The sequence below is a fragment of the Podarcis melisellensis genome (genome assembly GCF_964234715.1).
Source record: "Podarcis melisellensis genome assembly, chromosome: 13".
Classification (NCBI taxonomy): domain Eukaryota; kingdom Metazoa; phylum Chordata; class Lepidosauria; order Squamata; family Lacertidae; genus Podarcis; species Podarcis melisellensis.
The window spans coordinates 12,559,707-12,587,157 of NC_138545.1; the positions used below are offsets into that span (position 1 = coordinate 12,559,707).

General features: G+C 45.5%; 2 protein-coding genes across 2 annotated transcripts in view; both read left to right on the forward strand.

The window, feature by feature from the left end:
* Positions 1 to 194: 194 nt before the first annotated feature.
* LOC309355027 (uncharacterized protein) lies at positions 195 to 8,659 on the forward strand. Its single transcript, XM_081885406.1, has 6 exons — positions 195 to 1,354; positions 3,372 to 3,410; positions 4,574 to 4,870; positions 5,830 to 6,126; positions 7,135 to 7,230; positions 8,221 to 8,659. Exons 1-5 carry the CDS (start codon positions 1,324 to 1,326, stop codon positions 7,221 to 7,223), a joined length of 753 nt encoding a protein of 250 aa, XP_081741532.1. The 5' UTR covers positions 195 to 1,323; the 3' UTR covers positions 7,224 to 7,230; positions 8,221 to 8,659.
* Positions 8,660 to 13,089: 4,430 nt separating this feature from the next.
* LTB4R (leukotriene B4 receptor) overlaps positions 13,090 to 27,451 on the forward strand; it is a 159,179-nt gene continuing 144,817 nt past the window's right edge. Inside the window, exons 1-2 of the mRNA XM_081885400.1 lie at positions 13,090 to 13,585; positions 15,879 to 17,582. Coding sequence (XP_081741526.1) covers positions 13,584 to 13,585; positions 15,879 to 17,028 — 1,152 coding nt within the window. The 5' untranslated portion in view covers positions 13,090 to 13,583 and the 3' untranslated portion in view covers positions 17,029 to 17,582. The remainder of the gene's footprint in view (positions 13,586 to 15,878; positions 17,583 to 27,451) is intronic.

Sequence of the window (27,451 nt, forward strand, 5' to 3'; positions counted from 1 at the left end):
GCTTTGAAACTTGTACTTTTCTTTTCAACGTTCTCCTCTCAGTATTAGTGGCTGTCTGATACACCTAGATCAGCCCTAGCATTTGCAAATATATTTCACTCCTTCAATAAACATGAACAATTTTTACATTATTTTTATAATCATTTTGCTAAAAACAACAATAACACAAAGAAAGAAAGAAAGAGAGAGAGAGAGAGAGAGAGAGAGAGAGAGAGAGAGAGAGAGAGAGAGAGAGAGAGAGAGAGAGGAAGGAAGGAAGGAAGGAAGGAAGGAAGGAAGGAAGGAAGGAAGGAAGGAAGGAAAGAAAATCAGTACCACAATAGTTGCAATAAAACTAGACAGAGTGTCACTATGGGAAATGAGCATGCTCTCTATCAATCAAACACATCTCTTTCTGGATTCTTTCTAAGTATTATTATTATTATTATTATTATTATTATTATTATTATTATTAACATTTGTATACTACCCTTCATCAAAGATCCCAGGGTAGTTTACAACGCATACTAATAAATACAGATAGTATTCTGCAATCAGAGACATATTCCTGGCTGCTATTTGGTGATCCACACTTCACTCCACATTTCCATTGTGTATGAAAAGATTTAAAAAGTAATGCCTGCCCTGTCTTCATCACACTCAGTGCTGCTAGCATTCTGCAGCAGTTCACTTTCCACCGAACACTATGTTGTCCGTCTTTCTATTGTCAACTATGCACACACACGCTCACTCAAGAAAAATCTGGGAAAATGTGTCATCTGACTGGGGGTTGTGTTCTGGACTGAAACAAGCAAGTTTGGAAGTCTCCGACTGAGTTAGTCCTCTATCAAAAATGGATCTCCCCCTGGATCGATTGGAACTAAGGCAGCAGGCAGGTGAAGCCTGGCTAACAAAAGGTGAGTTTGGTGGGGCAGTGACCCATTTGCCCCAATGCACCAGGCTCCACTGGCTCCAATTTTCTCCTGCAACAAAACCTCTTCTTTCTGCATTTCTGCTGGCTGGAGCAGATCATGTGTTGAGCATACGAACAAAACAGGAATATCAACACAGTTAGCAGGTCAAGTGCTGACTCCTCTAGTCTGGCCAGACCTATTTCCATTTTCTATTTTAGGCAGCAAAGTCCCTCAGTCCAATGGCTCTTTCCTCAATAATGACTGCATTTCCCCTCTGGGCGATTATGCAAATATGGGCTTCACTGATGTTCCTCCACCCTTCTGTAAAGACACTTTAAGGGTCTGCCTTGGAGAGGAAGGGTGATATAAAAACTGGTGATACCAAGTTTCCAAGGAGGTGCAATCCAGGTGGAGAGAGATCCTTCTCAACATGGAGGTTATTCTTCTGGTTCCCATGCTAGGTATGTTGCTACTTTCTTTCTTCCCCAACCTCTTCTTCTACCACTCCTTTCTCCTGGGTTTTAATTCCTGCTTTGATCCACCATAAAAGAATCATCTTGATAAATTTTTTAACTGGCTTTCAGCAATTGCTGAGAACACGCTCTGAACCATAGGAGCCAACTCCTAGGAGGTGAGGGGTCTTTGGACCCCCCCAAAAAAATATTTGAGGGGGCCACCCCCCCAAGTTGATGGGCATTGCCATTCAAGTGGTGTGAATGCACAATATCATGGCCCTGCAGGTATTTAAGCTTTCCCTCGGCATAGCGCCAAGTGTCACTACTGGCCAGTTGGCACTGCGCCCAGCAGAATGCCCCCTAAATTCCTGCTCCCTAAATTGGCCATTACGGCAGCAGGAGGATGATCCAGCCTGCTAGAGGCCAGTTAACCAATGAGATACAGTGCCAGGCCACCCAAGGTGGGCAAACAGACTTCTCAGTTGCATCCTCACTAGGGATAGCTGAGAATTTAAATTCAGTTCATGTTAATAGGTGAACCGACCTAATTCACATGTTCCCAAACAAGACACGAAACAGAAACGCAACCGTCCTTCAAAATTCACATTTTCCAAATTTTGAAGCGCAGTTCTGCAGCCAAGCTACGCGTGCAAAAGTACATGCGTGAAGTATGCTTGTAAGCATTCTTATGAATGCATGTATATAAAAATATACATGGAGGGGGGAATCGTGCAAAATGTATCATATTATTGAAAACTGTTTTCCACAAAAAAGCATATTAAGTTAATTGGATACAGATGTGGAAATGTGCAAAGCAGAACTTAATAGCCGAGTAATGAGAAGCAGCTAGTAACCACAAATGCTCATCTCTCATCCTAGATTATGTCATGGTGTGTATGCAAATATACAACTCTGTTATTTCTACCCTCATCATCCTTTCTGTCAAAATAATAAACACACACACACAGAGAGAGAGGGCTATGTAGCCTCTTACACTTGACATTCTCTAGGGCTCAGCATACCTGGTCCTCCTCTGCCTTGCTATCACTGCCAGCCTTCACCCACTATCTCTGTACAAGCAAGCAACAACAACAGTGAGGGATTGGCAGCAGCGCCTTCCACCTGCCTTGTGCTTCTCCTCTCGGTGGTAATGTGGATGAGGCTCAGAGGCAACTGGAATGGGTACCAGTGATTTGGGCAGAGGGAAGAAGGGAGCTCACTGAGAGACACCCTCTTCCCATCTAGGAGGAGATAGAGTCCATAAGGGGGCGCTGTGGGAGCTTTGCTCATCCCTCCTAAAGAAAACTGAGAGCCTGGCTAGAGGTCTCTTCTTTTAAGGAACATCAGAGCAAACGTGTGTAAGGATTGCCTTGGTGGATAAGACTTGGGTATGTGCTTTAACGTAGCCCATATGGTGCAGCCAAAGTCTGCAAAGTTGAACTTCTCAGTCGGACCATTCCTGTATCATGTCCAGTCACTTCGATCCTTGGGAGAGGCCCTCTTAGTAGAGCCTTATGCTCAAGAGGTTCACCTTACATGCGCAGAGAAAAGGGCATGTGAGTGTGGTAGCACCTGTCCTTTTGAAGTGCCAGGAAACATCAGGCAGACACCTCCAGCATCATCAGAACTCATCCAGCTTTCCTGGGGGGCTGAGGATGATCCAGCACACTTGACATTTAATTTTTCAGACCTACTGATTTGTGATGTGTTTTGTACTTATTTCAAGAATGTGATTTTTGTTCATTTTATGCTCTTCGCCATAATGATATTTTTCCCTGTAATGTTGACAACATAGTTTTGTTTTGTGGGGGCTAATAAAATCATAGGGATTTGATGCTGCAGCCTTCCTGAAGCTATGCAGGTCTCAGAGTCTTGTCAGTGCTTGGATGGGAGCCTACCAATGAACCTCACATGTACTCCCTTGAGATAAATATAACATGTAAATAATCTTCAGATCAAATCAGTTCGGACTTCCAAGTCTATTTAACATGCCTCATTCCTCCTTTTTATTTCTCTCTTTCAGTTTCCCTGCATGTTGTTCTACAGCCAGCATCATCTGCAGGTAACATTCCAACATCTCCACAATGAGTTGTTGATGTGGAGAAGACAAGAGTGTCTCTAAAGAATAACATTTTTCTTTTGTTCAACTCTTAGAGCCAACTTCCCCAACCTGCTGCCCTCCAGCTGTTTTAGACGACAACTTCCATTATCCTCAGCATAAAAGTTGTGAATTTTAACATTTTTATTGCAGAAATCACACTGTGAGGAAAATCAAATTCCACTTGTCAAATGTGACCCACAAGGCTGATACTGATAAAGATCTGGCCTGTGATGCCAGAAAGTTTCCCACTGACCCCTGGAAGTAGGACTTGTGATATCCAGGTTCAAATCCCTTCTCCAGCCATGAAGCTCAGGGCATGATGTTGGGCCAATCCCTAACAGACCCTCCAAATGTCCCTATTTTCCAGATATGTCCCTGATTCAAAGAAGCCATCCTGGTTTCTGATTTGATCCTGGAATGTTCCACTTTTCCTTAGGATGTCCCTATTTTCATTGGAGAAATGTTGTAGGGTATGCACTAACTCTCAGCCTGACCTACTTTACAAGGTTGTTGTGAGGTGAGGAAAAGTGTGGTGTATGCTCAACTGGTTTACCACAGTTTTCCCTCTTGAATCCTAGATGAGTACATTCAGCGAGTGCTTATAGGGGATATTCAAAAATATGACTGTCCGCACCTGTAGTCTGAAGTGGTACAGTCCCGAATCCCACCACCTAAGTCTTCCTCCTCATTTTTGTGCAATGTTGCTCCAACTTTCCATGAAGAGACTGTAGTAAGCTTCTAATTCCCAGGACGGCTTATGTATCGTAACAGAATTCTGTATGCTGACAGTGATCTCACTCTCCACGTGTGGGTCCTAATATAGCGAAAACGATACCATCAGGGCAGAAAAGGGAAGTTACCAGCAGGCATTGGGGGAACCTCATATTTGCAGAAGTATAATAAAATATTTCAGGAATAGCTTGAGGGGGAGAAATGGAATGGAGCATTCTGTAAGGTATCTGGTCTTATCTCATGGTTTGCAGATTTTTTTAGAAGCATGTGGGAGTGGGGTGGAGTAACTTGGAAGAGAACAAGGCTAAAGCAGAGCACCCCACACACTGTGACAATTCTTTTCAGGCTCCCCTTCTGTGCATGCCACTGAGATCCCTATGCTTTTCTTCCAGGGGCTCTCCAACCACCCAAACTCTTGGTACAGCCAAATTATCCCGAATACTTTGAAGGGGAGAGGGTTGTGCTCATATGCTCAGCTTACCCAAATGAGACGGTGGAGGGATACAGGTTCTTCAGTCAGGACGGGCAACAGATTCTCAAAATGGCTGCCGACCCTTATCAAAAGGGCAGACTGGTTTTTAGGGCTGAAACGAACAACACGGGAAATTACAGCTGTGGTTCCTGGATGGGGAAAGCTGACACAGAGGTCACATCTGCCCGAAGCAACTCCATCTCTCTACAAGTGAATGGTAGGTTTCTAGTCCCTAGGACATCAGTGGTTCTATGCCAGAAAACCCCTTGGGGCATATAATAGTTTCTGACTTCTACTTTCATCAGGGAAGCAGTTCTAGGGAAAGTATTGGACCTGCATGGTAGATTCAACCTGTATTCAGAGGGGGTGCTCTGTAGGGCTAGCCTACCCATGAGGCAATGTGAGGTGACTCCCTCAGGCAGCAGAATCTACAGGGGCAGCAGATCTGGCTTCCCAATAATGTGTCAGTCACTGCTGCCGTCACAATGACAGCTGTGGCATGCTCCTTGCGGGCTGGATCTGCCGCTTACTTGGCTGCCCCATCACAATGCCAACTCTACAGCGGTCTCTTGATGAATAGGAGGTGCTGTTCCCACCCTTGTTCCCTGTGTAGATCTTCACTAGGGCTAGGGAAATGGACATCATTTTGTGGTTTGCCTCAGGTTCCAAATTGTCTTGGGCCAGCCTGGATGCTCTGCTATCGTCATCACATTAACTCTGATCAGCAGAACCTGGCCAGAACTTCCTGGACTGCAGCAGCAAATCCTAACCACACCAGGTGGCAGAAAATACCAATTTATGCAGTCTCTGTGCTTGTTTTGACAGTTCCCTGACTGTAAAGTTATTTGAGAGGCCTGTTTTTGGGCAAGCCATTAACTGAATGTAGATGGAATATCTGGCTTCAGAACTGCATTGCAAATTTCAAAGGGTGTGAGAGGTTCGGTTAGCATGTGGTTTCAGAAAATGCAACTGGATGAGATTTCTTCCCCAACCTTTGCGTCCTTTCACCCTGTCAAAACTTAACCTAAAAACAGACATCTGAATCTGCATCCTCTCTCAATTTCCCTCTTCCCACCCAACCATTGCAAGCATATTTCAGGATAGAGGAGTTAGTATAGCTGCTGGCTCTGTTACATAAAGGAATCTCAACCTTGAGTGTTTATCTTTCTTTCCCAGAAGCCCCGGAAGCCCCCGTCCTCTCTTTGAACCCCGACCTCATCAAGGACAACCTGGGAGATTCGGTCAGCCTTGTGTGCTCAGCTCCACCTGAAACGAAAAATCTCAAGGAGTTCCAGTTTTATGGCGACTGGATTAGCGTCTCAGCCGTGGCGTCATACGGCCACATCTACATCTACAACATGAGCATCGTGAAGCTCAAGAATGTGGGACTCTTCAGGTGTGGATACATAGTGCATCTTTCTGGACGGAAGGTTATTTCGAAGAAGAGTAACCCTGTCACTGTCGTTGGACCAGGTAATCTTTGGGTTTGTTTATTAATTTATGGTATTTACACCCTTTCACCAAAAAAACACTCTCAGAGCTGCTTGGAAGGCAGGGGGCAGTATTGACACCCTCTCTGCCCTCAGGTTTACCTATTTAAAAGGGGGCGAGTGGGAGGGAGAAGGGGGAAACAAGCTTAAGCAAACACTCCTAAAGTTGCAGCTCTTATAATGTAGTTTGCCCAGTCTACAAGGACTTAAGAGCAGCATTGTTCAAAAATTTAAATATCCCAGGTGAGAGGTGTTTGATTAGCTGTTTATTAGGGGACAGGTCCCCCTACACTTCTGAAAAAGTGCTTGTTTTGCATTTAGGGTGGCAGTTATAAGGAGAAAAGTTTGTGGGACGGGTAAGCTAAACTCTTCAGGGAAGCAAAATCTTATCTGACAGAATGCCTGCCTTTAATAATTATTTTAACTGTGCAGTGTATTTTATTCTTTGTAATGCATTTGTTTTCTGTATTTTTCCATAATGGCTTTTGCTAGACAGATAAATAATAATATTCATATTCATATAATGCATTTACCCTCCTCCCTTACTTATGTCAGTGGTGGTTTTGGCCTCCCAAAAAACAATCTACCCTCCCCAGATCAGACCCAGGAGCAGAGCAGGTGACCATGTTCCATCCAGGAGGAAGGAGTAGCTCCTACCAAACCGTAATTCCTCATAAACACTTCCCTTCTGCTGCTTGAATTTCTCAGGCAGCCTTTGGGGAAAGCATGCGTAATGCTATCTCTCATGCTCATGTAATTCTCAGGTTTTGAGATCAGGATTAGATAGGAACAATGAATCACACAGGGCAATTTGATAACAATCTCACTGATAGGAGTCTGCCAAAATGACTAATAGGCATTCTGAGGCCCAAACCGGAATTACGAAGCCTTATCTGATTCTGAAAAAATGGCACCCGACCTACTCAGCAAAATGTGGCAACTTTTCATTGTACTCTGTAGCCAACAGCTCTTTTTCCCCTTGTCTACTTAGGCACCAGATGGGGCCGGATGTTGGCTATTGGCGGGTCCTTCTTCACCATCAACAGCTTCATCTTCCTCATCTCCCACTATTGTTTTTAAACCACAGGTAAGTAATGCACTTTCTGCAGAAAATCCCCATGGATTAAAGGATTTCCTTTCCCCCCACACTTTAGGAAGAGTACTTTGGGACAGGTGTGGCCCAAAACATTTTTTATGGTTGGGGTGGGCGGGGGAGAGAATGGCGTCACTGCCACCCCAGTCCAAACACATACGTGGCAACAGTCATTCAGATCTTCGTAACTTCCAGATTATATCACTGTAGCATGTGCTACTGAGTCTGGAAACTGCACTCTGGCTTCCAGGTGTCTGGAACAGTTGCTTCAGAACGTAGGAGCCAGATTGTTACCTGATAGAAAGGATACAGTGTGGCGTTGTCTCGTCTCCCATGGTCGCCTCTTCATTTCCAGGGCCATTTCAGAGTGGCGGTCTTGATGCGGAGAGCCCTGAACCAGGTGTGAGGAACCTGGAATCCCTCCAGATCTAGTTGAACTTCATCCGTCACCAACCCCCAGCCGGCATGGCCAGTTGTTAGGGCTGATGAAACCCAGTAATACAGTCAAACCTCGGTTGTCAGACGTAATCCGTTCCGGAAGCCCATAGGGCTTCCGAAATGTTCAACAACTGAGGTGCGGCTTCCGATTGGTTGCAGGAGCTTCCTGCACTCAAGCGGAAGACGTGTCGGATATTCGGCTTCCAAAAAACGTTAAAAAACCGGAGCATTTACTTCTGGGGTTTTGGCATTTGGGAGCCAAACCGTTCCAAAATGGAGGTGCTCGGGATCCGAGGTTGACTGTAGCCGGAAAACCACAGGCTCCAAACTAGCCTCTCTCTCTCTCTCTAGCTTCAAGTTATTATTTTTGCTACTGTGTGTTGTCAAAATCTGTCTGAATTGGTCCGATTCTGAACTCATTCCACTGCAAATGTCACGGGATTTGGAGTCGGGGAAGGAAAGGGTCTTCCTGGGTTGAATTTTTGCTCTGATGTTATCATCCAGGAAAGTCTCTCATCTTTTGCTATTTTTAAAAATTATTTTCAGGTCTCCTCTGCAGAGGACTGAAATAGCCCCTTTGCCTGGCTGATTGCAGTTCTACCCTTATCAGCTTCTCTTCAATCAGATTGCGATATATTGCTTCATTCATCAAATGAACTCACTTCCCCCACAAATCACATTTCACAGAGGGGAAACCTGGATCCTCCCATCATGAAAAGAGATTGTTTTGATGGTGTTTCATTTTACGGACATTATTACATTTGTAAACACATATTACCGATTCCATTAACTTGAGCAAAACAATTTTAATATTCTTTTAAAAAAGAGAGAGAGAGGAAAAATCAACAGCACCACAGTAGTTTCAATTAAAATAGATTTTGAGCTTTGTTATGGGAAACTAGCATGCTCTCTTTCAATCAAACCCTTCTTTTTAATGAATTATTTCTAAATCTGCAGACTAATAAATACAGTTTGTATTCCACAATCAGAGATACATTCCTGGCTGCCACTGGTGATCCAGTTTTTAACCTGCTCCCATCACAAGGTGGGTGAAAGAGTGTAAAGTAAACACACAGATGCCCCACACTTTTCTCAGGATTTCTATTTGGGTTCCTCTCTGCCCCTGCAAATCCTTCACAAGCCAAGGCTGGTCTGTGCCTAAGGGAGAAACTGCTCTGGGCCACTGTATGACTTGCTATGCTGGCCACCAAGTCATGTGTGGAAAGTTGTCTCCAACAAAGGAATGCTCAGATTAGACCCATTTAATTCAATGGGCTTACATTTGTCATGTTCCTTCATTGAAATGGGTCTATTCTGAGTCATGGATTTCAGCTAATGCTGAGTCACAGTGTTTAAACCTGCTGTTTCGATGCTTTCATAGAACAACATGGGGTAGAGAATGCCTGTCTGTGACTGAATTAACCTTTGAGGTAGGCAAATGCCCCCCCTTTCTTGACTTAGCTTAAACATGCAGTCCATCTTTCTTAAAAATAACTATTTAAAAAGCCACAGCGCTATTTCAAATGCAGGGCCGACCCAAGACATTTGGCTGATTGAGGTGAAGGATAAGATGTCGCCTCCGTCTCCAGTAGCTGACTGGCGATTGTTTTTTATATTTTATTTTTTTCATTTATATCCCACCTTTTCTACAAGGAGCTCAAGGAGACATAAATGTTTCTCACCACAAATGTGTGCAGTAGACTTAGCTGGGAGAATGTGTCTGACCCAAGGGTCACGCTTCATTGCCAAGTTGAATTCGAACCCTGATCTCCCCGGTCCTAGTCTGACACTAGCCACACTGGAAGTTGAATATGAATTCAACTCTAAAAGCATGCCAGAATATGAAGCCCAGGTCCAGCTGTGTGACAACAGAGAGGAATGGGCAAGGTCTCTGGGGGTGCTGCCCCACAGACCTGCCATCTGAATTGGCCACCTATCTGTGTCCAACGGTAGGACCGGGTCAGTTCAAGTGGCAGTTTGGCTGCTCTGTCCACATTCCTAGGACTGGATGTGTGACTCAGCATCATTCCTGAGGGCATTCTGTCCCAGGAATGTGGCCTTCAAGCGGGAGCCAGGTTTTGTTTTGTTTGTCTTGAGAAAAAGAAGGAGAAGGAGAAGGCAGCTTTCGCCACCATGTATTTAAGGTAAAACGAAAATACCTGAAATTTGCAGGCATTGCCAAAAGTTGCCACATACATATACAGTGGTACCTTGGTTCTCAAACTGAATCCGTTCCTGGAGTCCATTCGACTCCCAAAACTGTTCAAAAACCAAGACGCGGCTTCCAATTGGCTGCAGAAGCTGCAGGAGCTTCCTGCACTCAAGCAGAAACCACATCGGAAGTTTGGCTTCCAAAACACGTTCGCAAACCAGAATATTTACTTCCGGGTTTGCCGAGTTTGGGAGCCAAGCCGTTCAGGAGCCAAGCCGTTCAAGTACCAAAGTACCACTGTACACTTTTGAAGTGTCCTCCAAAAGAAGGGAGAGGGAACTTTGACCCAGCTTCACTTTCAGATGCCCACACAAAAGTGAAACAGACAGCTTTCAGCATATTGTAGAGAAAGTACATCTTGGGAGGAGTTCACTCCTGTTTTGCTGAAGGTTCTGGGTTCCCTCCATCACCAATGGCATAGCCACATTTAGCTAGGTCCACCACCACCACTGAGAGCTAAGATCACAGAGGGGGGAGGGAAATAATACACGGCTCGGCCACAATTGACCATCTGGGTGGTGTATGTTGAGCGGGTGGCAGATGGATCTACCTGCCTTAAAGGAGAAGAAGTTGCTGGAGGGGGGATGACCTCCAATGCACCCTTTCGCCTTTCAACCCTGTGATATTTTGGCCAGCATGCAGACGGACAGCTCACAGTCCTTTTTCTGAGACAGGGATAGACAGTGACACTGGAACCAGCCGTGTCTCAAGAGTGTGACTAGAGCCATGATGAAGCAGAAAAAGAATCCCCATCCAAGGTCACGCCTTACAGTCATCTCTCCGATTTCACTAATGTTATGTATTGCATAACAAACAGAGCAGGATGCAATCAGGATTGGTGGAGGGAGGGAGAGCAGAGAAGAGAAGGCAGTCATCTTACCAGCTGGTTGCTCACATAAAGGAGAGTTGATACAGGGGAGAGTGCTACCAATGGTTGATGAGGCTTGAGGTGTAAATGTATTTATTTAGAGGGGGGAAATCACTAACCCACTTGATCAAAATGTTTCTGAGTGATATACAAAGAAAACTGGAAATAAAGGACAACTAAAACCCACAGCCTGGTTAAAACAAATACATAATGGTATCATATTTAAAAACATTATATAAACATAGGACGCAGGTGGTGCTGTGGTCTAAACCACTGAGCCATTTGGGCTTGCCGATCAGAAGGTCGGCAGTTCAAATCTGTCCAACGGAGTGAGCGCCCGTTGCTCTGTCCCAGCTCCTGCCAACCTAGCAGTTCAAAAGCACACCAGTACAAGTACATAAATAGGTACCGCTCCGGCGGGAAGGTAAACAGCATTTCCGTGCGCTGCTCTGGTTCACCAGAAGCGGCTTAGTCGTGCTATGTTTTTACTACTCCATCAATACGCTGGCTCCCTCGGCCAATAAAGCTAGATGAGTACCGCAACCCCAGAATCGGTCACGACTGGACCTAATGGTCAGGCGTCCCTTTACCTTTACCTTAAGGTAAAGGTAAAGGTACCCCTGCCCGTACGGGCCAGTCTTGACAGACTCTGGGGTTGTACGCCCATCTCACTTAAGAGGCCAGGGGCCAGCGCTGTCCGGAGACACTTCCGGGTCACGTGGCCAGCGTGACATCGCTGCTCTGGCGAGCCAGAGCTGCACACGGAAACGCCGTTTACCTTCCCGCCAGTAAGCGGTCCCTATTTATCTACTTGCACCTGGGGGTGCTTTCGAACTGCTAGGTTGGCAGGCGCTGGGACCGAGCAACGGGAGCGCACCCCGCCGCGGGGATTCGAACCACTGACCTGTCGATCGGCAAGCCCTAGGCGCTGAGGCTTTAACCTACAGCGCCACCCTTTACCTTACAAGTAGATAAATAGGTACCGCTGCAGCGGGAAGGTAAACTGCATTTCCGTGTGCTCTGGTTTCCGTCACTGTATCCTGTTGTTCCAGAAGCGGTTAAGTCATGCTGGCCACATGAGCCAGAAAACTGTATGTGGACAAACACCAGCTCCCTCGGCCTGAAAGTGAGATGAGCGCCGCACCCCATAGTTGCCTTTCACTGGACTTAACCATCCGGGGATCCTTTACCTTTACCTTTATACACACACACACACACACACACACACACACACACACAGAGAGAGAGAGAGAGAGAGAGAGAGAGAGAGAGAAGCATCCTCATTAAAAATATAAATGCAATAAGTAACACATTTGAAACAGATACAGACAACTAAATGGAACTTCCATGTTCATAAGCAGTATACCTCTGACTACCAGATGCTGGGGGCAAGGGACAAGGAGCAATGGGTGGGTATCTCCTTCATGCCTGGCTGGTGAGCTTTGCGGTGGTGTCTGAGTGTCCACTTTTGGGAAAAGGATACTGGATTCAATGGACCTTTGATATGAACCGCACGGCACAGGCCTAGCACTAAGCAGAAGTCGTCTTGTTTTGCTACCCCATTTGCTGGTGGAGAAACACACACACTTTTCATGCTAGAAACCTCACCCAATTCAATGCAAAATGTCAAAAATAGAAAACTATTCTGCTGGCTCATTCCCCCCCCCCCAAAGAAAAGGCTCCGTTTCTTTCACTAGTCATGGCAGCTGGAAATTCAAGAGGTGCAGCTTTCAGTCCCACTATGGGGTTTTCCCAATGGGTTATTGTTTTTCTGTAAGCTGAAGACACTTTAAATATGCAACTCTTTGATTCCCCCCCACACCTTTTAAAATTAGATATTTGCAAACTTGGAAAAAGAATTGGCTCCTGAGCCGAATACCTAGCTCAAATGGAACCCTTTAGGCACTCCCAGACCAGAGCGGGTAACTTCCACCAAACCAGCTCCTATCCCAGCACACTTCATTTCAGAAAGTAACAGCTCCAGGGTAGGCCATGAACTTGGCGTCAAAGAGAATGAGCTTTAAGCAGGAAAGGGGCTGTAGCTCAGTGGTAAGAGTCCCTTTGTGTCCCTGTCTCAGTCTCCAGCATTTCTGGTAAGGGATTGGAAAGACACCTGGAGAGTCACTGCCAGTCCGTGTGGACATTACTGAGCTAGGTGTAGACTGAGTTATAAGGCAGCTTCCTGCCTTCCTATTTGTGGGGCACAGGGGGGAGAGAGATTGTGTAGGTAAATTACAAGAATCAGCCATTCTAGGATGTTTCTGTCACTCCCCCTGCAGAAACAAAAATTGCGAGAGGAGCTGCTGTTGCCTAATGTGAGGTTTTCTTCCTCGATAGGCTTTGTGGGTTCCATTATCTGCGCTCCGCAGCCAGCCTCGTGCCATCTAGCTGCTTCCTTTTTAAGCAGCGTCCAGGCGGATTTCTCTGAATGAAAGGATGAGACAAGGAGGAAAGGATGGCAGAGGGGCCAGAAGGCAAGGGGGAGAGAGTAAGAGAAGAAACACACGGAGAAAACCAGGGTCCTCTTGGCACAAATGTATTTGGGTGTGGTCTTCCTCAGTGCCAGCAAGTCCCAACTTGGAGATCTAGTGAAGAAGCGGGGGGGGGGGTTGTGTGCAGAAGGCAAGTCCTTCTGCCACTCCCTCCTCTTCCATTACTCAACCTCATTCCAGCTTCCAGTCTGGACATGCGAAGCGGCAATAGAAGCAGCAGCTCAGAAGCTCTGGGAGAAGGAGATAATTTGCAGCCCAGGGAAAGGATGTGAAGGAAAGACGGAGGCAGACTGAGCAAGAGAAGCTTCGTGGGCTCCAGTCAGAGACCAACTCACCCATGTAAGTCATTGCATTGCAGGTTCAGTCAGGGCGAAGAACTATAAGCAGATCCAGAAGAAGACCACATTGTGATAGATGAAGTGGGTAGGAAGTAGCCCAGATCTGGGATAGACCGAAATCAAGGTTGGCGGTTTGGAAGTATGTGGGGTAATGTGTGAGAAGGATGCCAGGAAAGAAAACACACCCACAACTCTTTCTTTCTGAGTTGCACAAGACAAAATATTGTTTTGCGTATTTTGCATGGTGGTTGTTGTCAAAATAAAGGAACTGAAACATTGCACCACTCTGGAAAATTCCAGTGGAAAATTCCAGGCATTATCAGGAAAAGGGTATGAAAGTTAAGCTGCCCGGGATGATAATGCCCTCGTACAAATCCATGGGGAAGCCGCACTTGGAAACCTGTCTATAGTTGTAGTCGACTGATGATAAAATGGATATCATAAAACTGGAAAAGGGACAGAAAAGGGCAACTCAAATGATTAGGGAATGTGGTGGTAGAACATCTTGCCCTTGAGGGAAGACTGAAAGCCACTAAGGGAGGGAAAACATGAGGGAGGCTTTTGTAAAAATATTTTGCACCCTCTGGGGAATGTGGTTAGAGAGAGGCATGCGCTCTCTCTCTCTCTCTCTCTCTCTCTCTCTCTCTCTCTCTCTCTCCAGTAGAAATTGGGGAGCTTGGGAATCAATTGACATTGATTGGCAGGAGATTCAGGAAACACAGGAGAAAACTTTTTCAAATGATGACTTTTGAATGGAAGTTGCTGCCACAGAAAGGAGTGACACTGGGCCACAACCTCAGGGGGCATTGAAATGGAGATAGTGCAAATTAATGGAGGGTGGGTCTGTCCATCGGTATTATTAGACTTGATGGTTAAATGGAGCTTCCATGTTCGGTTGCAGCTGAATAACAGCTCCTGGGATCTAACAGTGAGGGAGGGCTGTTGTCTTCCTGCCCTGCTTGATTGCTTCCATAAGACATCTGCCAGGCCAATGTTGGGAGAGGGAAGATGCTGGACTCTGTGGTCCTTTGACCTGATCGTTCTTACGTTCTTACATAGGGTGTGACCAAGAAACAGGACCAAGGACAGTGGTGCAGGTGAAAAGGGTGGACCATGTTGCCTAGAGGGTGGGAGCCGTTGTGTGCTATAATACCATAAACAGAATAAAATGCAAGGCGAGGACACAGCTGAAAGGAAGGAGACAGAACCAAGGGAGGGATAGGAGCATAAGGGAGCTGTGGGTGTTTGGCTACCCACAATAATATAATTGTGGAGGCCAGGCGCCCACAAAGTCAATGAAAAAAAAACGGCAGGGAGAGAAGCAGTTCAGCTCCATCCTCCGCAGCCAGTCAGCTCAGGCACAGAGACCCGTGAATAGGAGGGAGGGAGGAGAATACAATTGGCCTTCTCTAACACACACACACAGACACCAAATCATTGCCCCTGATTCTGAAGCTTCACTGGCAGTTGCTTAGATCATCTTCCTCCCTTCCTTCTGTTGCCCCAGCTTTGCCGAATTCCAATTTGCAATTTCCTCAGGACAGGAACATTTTCCTCTAGTTGTCATTCTTCCCTATTGATGGAGTAGTAAAAACATCACCATCATCACTTCATAGGTAAAGGGACCCCTGACCATTAGGTCCAGTCATGGCCGACTCTGGGGTTGCGGTGCTTATCTCGCTTTATTGGCTGAGGGAGCCAGCGTACAGCTTCCGGGTCATGTGGCCAGCAAACCAGAGCAGCACATGGAAACGCCGTTTACCTTCCTGCCAGAGTGGTACCTATTTATCTACTTGCACTTTGATGTGCTTTCAAACTGCTAGGTGGGCAGGAGCAGGGACCAAGCAACAGGAGCTCACCCCATCACTGGGTTTCGAACCGCCAACCTTCTGATCGGCAAGTCCTAGGCTCTGTGGTTTAACCCACAGTGCCACCCGCATCCCCTCATCACTTCATAAGCTAATATTAATATTATTGATATTATAATTGTCGTCTTCATGCCATTCTTCCTAAAGGAACCCAGGACTCTCTACTGCAAGCCATACAAATACACTCAATAATCAAAACATTGTGAAAGTTACAGTGCATACATAAGAGAGAGAGGCCCCTGCCCCAGTGAGCTTACAGTATCAATTTCAGGGAGTGTAATAGACCACAGCAGGAAAGAGAGATGCAGAGAAATCACGAGATGGCTGTGAGCAAAATAGATTTTTGTGGCAGCCAAGGTTGACAGGGGTTAAGGGGCAGTTCAGTTCCTCCTGGCTCAAGCTTTTCTTCTTCTTCCTTCCTGACAGGGAATCCCCAGCCCCTCTCTCCAGTGGTGCCACCAACAACTGCACCCACACCTCTGGAAACAGCACCCTCCTGTCTTCCCCGACCTCCAGTGTGACTGGCATTGTGTTCCTACTCCTGGCTGCCCTTATCGGGCTGCCTGGAAACCTCTTTGTCATTTGGAGTATCCTCTGGAAGATGAAGCCGAGTCACCGCTCAGTCACCTGCCTCCTAGTCGTTAATTTGGCAGTGGCCGATGGGGTTGTGCTTCTCCTCACTCCTTTCTTCATCATCTTCCTCATCTTCAAGAACTGGCTATTCAGCCTAGCAGTTTGCAAAGGGGTCTACTACCTGTGCTGCATCAACATGTTTGCCAGCATATTCATCATCACCCTCATGAGCGTGGACCGGTGTCTCGCAGTCAACCAGCCCTACTTCTCCCAAGCCATTCGCAAGAAGCACTTGGTGGTCAAGATCCTGTCAGGGATTTGGGTGGCGGCCATTTTGTTATCCATCCCGGCCCTCCTTTTCCGACAAGTAGTCAAGGATCCCTCAGGGAGGTACATCTGTGAGCCCTGCCACCCCAGGCCGAGCCTGACCATCTTCCACTTCACCTTGGAAACCGTGGTGGCCTTTGTGATACCCTTCACCATCATCGTCGGCTGCTATTCTGCCGTTTTGATCCGCCTCAGGGGAGTGAAGCGGAGACAGGGGGCTCGGACCGAGAAGCTCATTGTTGCCATTGTCATCTGCTTTGCTGTCCTCTGGGTGCCCTACCACATCGTCAACGTGCTCCAGGTAGCTTCTAACTTGTCGTCAGGGCGGACGGCGGAACGACTGGGGCAGGCTTGGAAGAGTGGCAGAGCGGGTGCCACAGCCTTGGCGTTCCTCAGCAGCAGCATCAACCCTGTGCTCTATGTCTTCGTGGCTGGGAACCTCATCAAGACCTCCGGGGCCAACTTCATCGCCCAGTTCTTTGAGGGGGCATCTGATGGGCTCGGCAGACGATCCCAGTCCCACAAAAACCTAGCCAAAGACTTGGTGGTGGTGGCAGGAGCTGCCATGGGCATGGACCAGCAGCCCCTGGAGAGTTGTGACGGGCTGGACAAGGACGAAGACGGCGGGCCGGGTCTTGGTGGCACAAGAGAGCAACTCGGATACAGACACTCCTAGACTGAATCATGCCAGGTTTCAACACAAGATGTAATTTATGCTTTATGAGTCAGTCCTGCCAGCTCAGTATTGTTTACACCAGGTATCTTCAACCTTTTCAGACTCAGGACCAACTTATAATGCAAACATGCATTGGGGGACCCGTTTCTTCACCTTTTGCCATAAATTTGCATGGTGGGAGTGCTCCTGGTGTGATCCATCTTGGATCGAGCCACAACCCACTAATGGGGCCTGACCCACAAGTTGAAGACCAGTAGACTAGCAGAAGCTCCCTGGGGTCTAAAGCAGTGTGTTTCCCCAGCCTGGCTGAGAGATGCTCAGCATTCAACCTGGGACCTTCTTTACACAAAGCATGTCCTCTACTGCTGAGCCATCTCCATCTGCTAGGCCTGGCTGTCTTAGCTACTCTTTATTTGGAAACTTGGCTTCTAGGAAACTCATTGAGACCATGTGCACACTACAAAGCTGCTAAATGACTTTCACAGCTATTGTTCCTTCAACCCGTCAGGTTTAATTTGATACTCAGTGCACTAAGCTTAGTCATATATATAAAGGTAAAAGTAAAGGGACCCCTGACCATTAGGTCCAGTCGTGACCAACTCTGGGGTTGTGGCGCTCATCTCGCTTTATTGGCCGAGGGAGCCGGTGTACAGCTTCTGGGTCATGTGGCCAGCATGACTAAGCCACTTCTGGCGAACCAGAGCAGAGCATGGAAACGCCGTTTACCTTCCCACTGGAGCGGTACCTATTTATTTACTTGCATTTTGATGTGCCTTCAATGTGCTAGGTTGGCAGGAGCAGGGACTGAGCAACGGGAGCTCACCCCATCGTGGGGATTCGAACCGCCGACCTTCTGATCGGCAAGCCCTAGGCTCTGTGTTTTAACCCACAGCACCACCTGCATCCCTATATAAATATATATTTTTCCACCTTCAGAGCAAGATGTGAAACTTATAAAACAAAGGGTGACTCTGGGCGTATACAGAGTGTCTCCCTCCTCAATAAATAATTTACACCTGAGGGATTAGAGGCAGGGAAGAGCTACACCTCTTAGTTCTTAAATTAAGTACAACTACTATTCTGGAAATGTTGGAGGGCAAATTGTATAGAAGTGGGGGAAATGTAGGTGAAGAACTGCTGGTAGATTTGCTGTAGATCAACAAGGTTTTCTGAGTCCCATTTGTTTAACAATAGCAACAGCCTTTCTTATTCCAAATTTTTATTATCATTCTATTATTACAAGAGTTATTATACCACTTAGCACTGTGGCCTTTGCTCTCTTTTCCATTTCATTTGTGCTTTAACAGTAAATTGGTACATCCATTTCACAATATTCTTCATTATCCTTCTACATTATTCCACTTCCCCACACACCCTCCCATGGGTTCCTTTTTATTCTTAGTTGTGCTACATGTCTCTCTACACCTTCTAACTGATTTAGCTGCTGTTCCTATATCCAGTCCTACTTGGAGATTTATGTAACTGTTATAATTCTTTAAATATTCCCCAAAGTTTTCCTACTCCTCTCTTATGGTATGTTCATCCTGGTTTCTTACATTTGCAGTCAGCCTCGCTTACTCCACATGTTCTATTAACTTATTCTGCCAGTCCTATTTTATTGGACTGTTTTTGTCCTTCCACATTTGTGCATAGGCTATTCTGGCCACAGTGGTTGCTTAAAGAAAAAGATTTAATACATTCTTAGGTATCTCACCCTCTATTAGACCCAAAAGGAACATCTCTGGGGGGGTGACATCCTTAGCATCCTTTTTATTTCCCTCAATATTCCCTAGATTTCTTACACCCCCACTGCATGAGCACTGTGGCTTTTGCAACAGGGTTAGGAAACATACAAGATCCATTAGAATTAACCATAAAATCAGCAAAGCCTCCTCAAAATGCCTGCTAAAATAGTCTTCACTAAATGTTTCACTAAGGGAAGGGGCCTGTCAGTCAGGAAGAAGTTCTGCCGAAATGGATGCACAATGCTGAATGCAGAGCCATGGGGGAGAGGGGTTGCTAACAACAACTCCCTCCAAGATCTCTGTGACCAGGGAGGCATGTAAAGTATCAGATGGTTCTTGAGGTATCGTAGACGCAAATTGCTAAAGGCCTTGTAAATTACTCCAAGAACCGTGAACTTGGCCCACTAGCATATGGTCAACCAGTGCAAACGTTTAAGTCTAGCCTTGAAATTTCGCACCAGCTAGACCTTCCAGACCAGTTTTAAGTAAAATGGGAACATAGGAAGCTGCCTTATACTGAGTCAGATCATTGGAAACCTCAGGAAACATAGAAAGCTGCCTTGGACTTTGGTCCATCTCATTCAGTATTGTCTACACTTACTGGCAACAGCTCCTCAGGGTTTCAGACCAGAAGTCTCTTCCCAGTCCTACCAAGAGAAGCTGGGGATCCTGGACTTTCTTCAAGCAAAGGATATACTCCACCATTTAGCTAAAGCCCTTCCCCAAATTTGGCTGATGAAATCAGGCTTGAATAGGCTGCTGAAATGAGGAAAGTTTGGGGGCAGGTGGGGAACCAACAACAGGTTTTGCGCAGAAAAGAAATGTGAGCTCAGCTCTGGTACTGAAAACAAATTCCTCAGCTCAGATGAGCCCAGATGTTCCTTAATTCTAAAGCCATCTCTCCTTCTAAGCCCCTTTCTAATCTTTCTTTGCTCCTTGGGGCTGCGGTCACAAAGATGACAAAGGAGACCCCACATTTTTGAAGTTTGCTATGGTGTGAAGGAGATCAGTGTTGTCTAATCAGCGACTCAACTAAGGTTGCCATATTTTACCAAGTTGTTGTTGTTGAGGTTTTTTTCTTGGAAACCAAAGGTGGTTGGATGAACTGATTTTTTTATATATTTCAGTGTAAGTTATGTTGTTCTCTGTATAGTTTCTCTCCCTCTGCCTCTCTTGTATGTTAAATGGGCAAGTTATCCATCTTGATGTGGAATATTTCTAATCTTACGGCAGGGTTTGTTTTTTTAATAAGCTAAAATGGGCTAGGGTGTTCCCACAAGGAAAGAGATCTCTGGATCTACTCTGACAAAACCTGCATAGCATTCCTTCACTATCTGCCTGCAGCACATGTGCCCATTTTTAGAAGTTAAGAGTGGTGAATTCATTCTTGTTTTCTGAAGGCAGCAGGATCCAGTAGGGGCTTCTACACACAAACACATCTCTATTTCCAAAGTTCATGCTGTGAGCATCACTGCTTTTGCAGCCGAATGGGCACAGCCAAGATGCAGCTATAGCCAACAAGCAGGGGGCAATCCAAGGTTTTCAAAAGGGCTGGGGGGGGGACTCCAAATGGGGAAACTCCAAAATCAGTCCAATGAGGTCTAAGCATGCTCAGTGGCCATGGAATGCCAGCTGATTACTGGAGGATGGGAGGAAATCAGAATTTGGATGTGAACAGCAGCACTCCACGTCACACATTTTGTCACAAGTCTCACTTTTAAACAGTTATTCTGCATGTGAAACCTCCTTTCCATATGCTGAAGAGGAGTAAAAATCCAAAGTACATCAACAGTCCATCGTTATTTGTGTCGGATTGTTTGCAATAATAAACTAATGATTTCTTGCTGAGATGTGCCCATTTGTTGTTGTTTTAAATGAAACGTCGGTGAAAATTTCAGGTATTGTAAGCAGAGTGAGAGAGAGAAAAAAATATGGATGATTTTAGAATTGGGGTCGGCCCTACTGTTAGGCAGAGTGAGGCAGATGCTTTCAGGTACTGTTGACAGTGTAAGACTCAGCTGTCAGTTTGATCAACTTCTGTACAGTAGTACCTTGGTACTCGAACGGCTTAGCTGCTGAACAAATCGGCTCCCGGATGCCGCAAACCTGGAAGTAATTGTTCTGGTTTGCAAACGTTTTTCAGAAGCCAAATATCTGACTCGGCTTCTGCAAGAGTGCAGGAAGCTCCTGCAGCCAATTGAAAGCCACACCTTGGTTTTTGAATGGTTTCAGGAGTCGAACGGACTCCTGGAATGGATTAAGTTCAAGAACCAAGGTACCTCTGTACGTGGAAGGGAAGGTTGTCACCTTGCAGTGTGCCTCAGGCAGCAAAATGTCTTGGACAGCTTTAACTGAAATAAGTGGAGGCTGCTTTGTTAGATTGAATGGGGTACTGCTACACCTTTCTCAGTCTGCCCTTAACCAGTCCTCACTGTCTGCCTTCCTATTTACATCCAGCTCAGCCCAGTGGGTGACACTGGCTGTCAGCCTCTTCCTCCTGAGTCTCAGTGTTGATCCCCAAGTAGAACTCAGCAGGGAAGAGAATGGGAATAAAACTAGTACGAATTGGCTCTGCTTGCCATTGACTCTGGCGCCACCTACTGTTTGCCTCAATTTCTTCAGACCTTCCAGTTGCAGCTGGCACAGATCACAATTTATTGGGCTCAAAAGCTTGAACAGACGTACTTCAGTTGCAAAGGGATTATTCATAAGAGAGGAATAGACTCATTTATGGAAGGTATGCCCATCAACGTTACCCATTTTTTCCTGTCAAGATTCATATCCCATCAACACAGACACACATGCATATAGAGGAGCTTAAAGCTATAGTTAAAAGGTAAAGGTGATTGACTCTGGGGTTATGGCGCTCATCTTGCTTTACTGGCCGAGGTAGCCGGCATACAGCTTCCGGGTCATGTGGCCAGCATGACTAAGCCACTTCTGGTGAACTAGAGCAGTGCACGGAAACGCCGTTTACCTTCCCGTCAGAGCGGTACCAATTTATCTACTTGCACTTTGACGTGCTTTTGAACTGCTAGGTTGGCAGGAGCAGGGACCGAGCAACAGGAGCTCACCCCACTGCAGGGATTTGAACCGCCGATCTTCTGATTGGCAACTCCTAGGCTCTGTGGTTTAACCCACAGCGCCACCCGCGTCCCTTGAACATGCAGTTAAATGGCCATATAGCAAACCTCCAGGGACAGAGGCAGTATATCTGTGAATATCAGCTACTGAGGACAAAGGACAGTGGTTCCCTTCATGCTCTGGCTTCCCTTAGGTGACTTGCTGGCTTATGTAGGAAACAGGACTTTGATATGTTCTAGCAAAGCTTAAGCAACTGCCTTACGTTGAGCTGAGGGTCTGCCTGATCTAATGCTGTCTACAGAACTCCTTCAGCTTCCATGCTACCCGTTCTTCCCATTGCAGGTCCCCTTGAGATTGATGAGGGATCTGTTCCCTTGGCTACTTTAGAAGCATGTGGTTGGGTGAGGGAAATGTATGATTTGGCAAAACTGGACTGAATCAGCTACATGGGGTTCGTTGGTTTCACCTACGGCCCTTACATTTCGACCCTACTCCAAATCTGAGCGATGAAATACAAGCAATACATTCCTGCTACAACTAGGGCTGGGCAAATATCTTGATTTCAGTTTCTCTAAGTTTTGCAGTCTGAAGCTCAGTTCTCCAATTGTTCTGTAGTTGCTCAGTTCTGTAGCATCAATTTGCAATTCATTGATTTTTAATTTCAGTGCAAATTTCTGACAATGCACACATTTTTATGTGCAATTTTGCCCAATACGTGTATGCACATTTCTGCAAAGCAGCTTTCCCAAAGATAATGCGATTTTATGTCATTTTCATTAATCTGTGCATTTCTGGGCAACAGTGCCCCAATATATGCACATTTGTACGTTAAATGTAGCTGGAGAACTTCACTGCAAAATTCAGGAAAAAAGCGAATTTTGAAGACTGGCTTGTGATCTGCCTCTTGCTTTGGAACGTATGAATTAAGTAATTCATATGTAATTCATTATTTTCTCATATGAACTGAATAGGATTTCTCCCCCATCCCAAGCAGGGATGAGGCACCATCAAATATTTGCATTCTTTTTAGCAATGCGCCTGTAAGGAGCCTCACCTCACTGGGCAGAGCACTTGCAGAGTGTCTCAAATGTGAGTTGGTGAACTGGTGCTTGGAGAAGATCAGTGAGAGTTTGCAAGAAGGAGTGTTGTCCCATTCACAGCCCATGGCATGGTGTGCATGGTGGGTACATGCACAAAGGCTGCATATGGCTATATTCTAACTCCACTGGTGAAGGCAGATTGGCGTTTAGTACTAGCAGCTGGGAATCCCAAATGGGGAGGGCGCTATGGCACTCACATCCTGCTTGCAGGTTCCTCGCAAGCATCTGCATGACTGCTGTGTGAGGAGCGCCAGTGTGAGAACAAGGTCACTGTGCCTTTACTGGGTGTTATACTGGAATGAATGAATCACAGAATCGTAGAACAGTAAAGTTGGAAGGGATGACGGGGGTCATATTGTCCAGTCCTGTACAATGCAGGAATCTTTTGCCCAATATGGGAATGAATGAATGAATCTTTATTTGCGTCAGCCATCGGCCATAGCAATAAAACAACAATATGATATACAAAGAATAGAAACAAAAAGTCAATTATATAAAATACATTTTAGGGTTTTGAATCAATAGTCAAATGGTGGATCTTATTCTGATGGCCCAAGCTTAAAACCTTGCAGCCTTTGCTGTCACCTGCTCATAGAAAGGACACTATGGCAGTGGTTGGGTGACCCGGAATAGACAATAAAAGAAGGGGGATAATCTCATTCTTCAAGTCTTTATAAAGAGTGCAAGCCAGAAGGGCATGCGCCACCGATTCGGTACTGCCATCTCCACAGGGACATAAGCGTTTTTCATGTGGAATCTGTTGGAATCATCGCTCAAGTACAGCCGGCCCAACATGGGACTTGAACCCATGATCCTAAGATTAAGACTTGCATCCTCTACCAACTGAGCTATCCATGAATAATGTTTATATATAGTGGACAGATGAAGAATCGAAAGTTATTTCCCCTCCTCCCATAATTTTTATTACATTTTCTGTTTTACATTTTAGAATATTCATTTAAACAACCTTAAAATATCAATGAATTCCCTTCTTCTCTTTCCATGGTTCATTTTGCATAAATCCCTGCATATTTTATATAAACTAAACCATTCAGTATTCCATTATTACAGCCAGCAAAACTTAGAATCAAAAATTATTTAAGCTTCTTAACTCCCCCCCCACACACACACACTTTCTCTCTTTCTTTCTTTCTCTTTCTCTCTTTTAATTCTTTTTTCTTTATCTCTTTTTCTCTCTCCTTTCACTCCTCTCTCTTATCTTTCTTGTTTATGCCTCTGGATTCATGTTTTAGTTTGAAACCCCCCACCCCCCAAAAAAAGAATATTTGTATCTTTGTATTTCTCTTTGTAAACTCAAATCAAAATTTGTGGGCTTTTTAAAAAATAAATAAATAACAGAGTTAGTGTGGTATAGTGGTTAGAGTATTGGACTTGGACCTGGAAGACGGGTTCAAAGCCCCACTCAGCCACAGAACTCACTGGGTGACCTTGGGCCAGTCACGTCCTCACAGCCTAACCTACCCCAAAGGGTTGTCTCGGGGATTAAATGTGGAAAGGGAGAAACATGTGTGCCACGTTGAGCTCCTTTAAGATAAGGTGAGATAGAAGTGCAATAAAATAGACGATAGACTAAGTGAGCTCTTCTTACATTCTTCAGGGCAGTCTTGTGGGCCTTCTCTTCTATTAGTGTGTCCTAGTGCTCTGAGCATTGGTCTAGTGCCCAACCTGAATTCTCACAAGACCTCTGATATAATGCCACTGTGGTACTATGGGGGATTATAATGGCATCTAGAGTCCTCCATCCAGCACCATCAGAGCACCACAAAAAGTTTCAGTCGAAGTCCATCTTAAGAGGTAGGGGTGAAGCTTCCCCAAAAATGGACCACCAGCAGCTGCCCTAAGGTACCAGGTGCTGACTCTAGCCCTGGTCCAGAAACTAAAACTGCCTAATTACACCAGCATCTTTAAGCTAAAGATGAAAATGTCAGCAGATCCCGTCATTGATTTCAAAGGCCTTCTGTAGTCTGGCTCTCAGATTCTGGTGTCACTTGAAAGCAGGAGAATTCTCCACAGGCAATAAACCTGCTTAGATCACAACAAAATTCAAGTTCTTGTCAAGGGAACAGGAAATGAGTCAGCTGTGAGTCAGGTATTTGTTGGCAGAGACCCGACACAGCACCAGGGGGTGCTGTAGTAGAAGCGTCTGGAGGGACAACGGGTTGCGTTGCTGCAAGCAGCAAAGGGATTTCAAGGTTGGGTCATTCTAGGGACAATGTTTCCTAATCTTTATTGCCTAAAGGCTTGTGTGACAAAAAGAGGAATTAGATTCACACTGTTGAAACAAACTGGGTGGCCTAAATATATACATGTATTGCCTCACAGGCAGGAATTTGCAAAGGGAACCGTTTCCACATCCGGGGCATGGAAAGAGACTGACAAAATCACACACACAGGTGTACCCGTGTCCCGTAACACTGCTAGAACCTGTCGGGACTGCAGTGGAATGAGAAAGAGAAGTTGGTGTGAGGCACAGACTTCATATTATTTTAGCTATATGTTGGCTGCACCACCAACATCAAACTGTCCTCGGCCAGCCCTCACCTGCCTGCTTTCTTACTTAAACCCAGTCCAGGGACTGGTTGTCAACTTCCTCTTCCTTAATCCCACTGTTGTCATGATAGAAGCCCATAGAGAGGAGGATGTGGGCAGAACTGGAATTACTTGGCCCTGCCTGTCATGGACTCTGGCCCCATCTATTTGGGGGGGGCCTCTGTGCCCTCCACCCTACCAGACCCAAGAGGTGTCAGGCTCCGCTGCTTAGCTTTGTAGCTGTGCCTTTAACTGGAAGATTTAGAATCCCCCCCCATACAAAGGTTGTCAGTGTGCCCACACTGCCACCAACATCTGGCTCTACCAAGGGACTTCATATTAGAAGTTTCTGCTTGGAGAGGAGTGCATTAATCTTTCTTTCTTTCTTTCTTTCTCTCTTTCTCTCTTTCTCTCTTTCTCTCTTTCTCTCTTTCTTCCTAATTTGTCCTGCACAATGAAGGCAAAAGTATTGGATAAGGGGTGCTTTTTCCTCTGGAAGGAGAAAAACAGCTGGGTTGTGGTGCATCTGATTGGAATGGTAAGGGGAAAGCCACCCCCCATTTTGATTTTAGACCCCAAGTAGCTATTTTTCAAAAGTAAATAAGTAAAAAACAAGAGATCACATCTAGTTTGCACTTCATAGTAATCTGGAATATAATATATACTTAAAGGTGTTGGTGGCAAGGAAAAACTATGCCAAAATCCAAGTAAGAGAACCCCAGCAGAGATTTAAAATCACAAAACATGCAGCACAGCAAAGTATGGAAATATAGGCTGTTAGATCTTTAAAATATGCCCATATAAGTTCCTGCCAAAATTCCTCTCTTCCCCTAGCAGAGAAAAAGACCACACGTTTGGGAAGTTTAAAAAAATGGTTTACTTACAAATTCTTCAAAGGTCAGTTTCATGTGCTTTTCCATACAGCATTCACAAAACACAGGCAGAGAGACTTTGCACCTAATAGCCCCCGTTCTTCAATTGCTAATATCATGGTGAGAAGCCGAAGCAAATGTGCTCTGCTATCTTCATTAGAAATAGGGATATTACTGGTACCTCCTTTGCCAACCTAGTGCCCTCGAGATGCTTTGAACTACAACTCCCATCAACCCCACCTGGTAAGAGGGGGAGGATCAGTCTAGGTATTTGGAGCCCCTGCTGTGAGAGGCCTGGTTGCTTTATAAGGCCCTACCCTCAAGAATGTGTTAGATTTGGAAACTCCCAGACTCTTTGCACCAGCTGCTGTGCTTAAGAAACCTATTGTTTTGACACTTCTGCAATTTAGCATGCCTTATATTGACTGCTGTTTATTTCCTGCACTTGCCTAGCATGTTTTGCACAACGGCTCTCTAACTGTGCCCTTTTTAATCAGACTGCTCTGGAAACATATTATCTTATCTGACTCAGGTATGTTAGCAACTGATAAGCAACATTGTCAACCAATAACATCTCAATGCCTAATGCTGTGTCTGTTTTGTCGCAAATTTTTAGCACATTCTAGCATAAGTGATGTTGGAAAGCGCTATTTTATTTGGAGCACTGTATTCTGTTCTACAATTTATTGATGCTATCCAGATTTGCAGGGCTGACCCAAAACTAGTCTTTGCTGCCCTAGGCGTAGCAATGTCAGAGAAATCTGATGAAAATGGAAACATGAGCAGAAATCGCCAAAGTTTGCTTATTCATCCCAAGTTCAGAACAGAAACCAACCTAGTGAATACAATCAGCATTTGCTGCTGTTCTTTTCAGTCTGCAAATGATACATAATTGATTACTCCCAAAATTTGCTTTGTGTTTGCGTTGTAATGAATTGGGCAGAATAATGTAATGACAAAGTAACTGACACAAATAATTATGTAGGTGATGTATTTTTTCCACAGCAGATAGTGAGACAAATAATATGAGATCCAGCGCCGAGGGCCTTCTGGAGGTTCCCTCCCTGCGAGA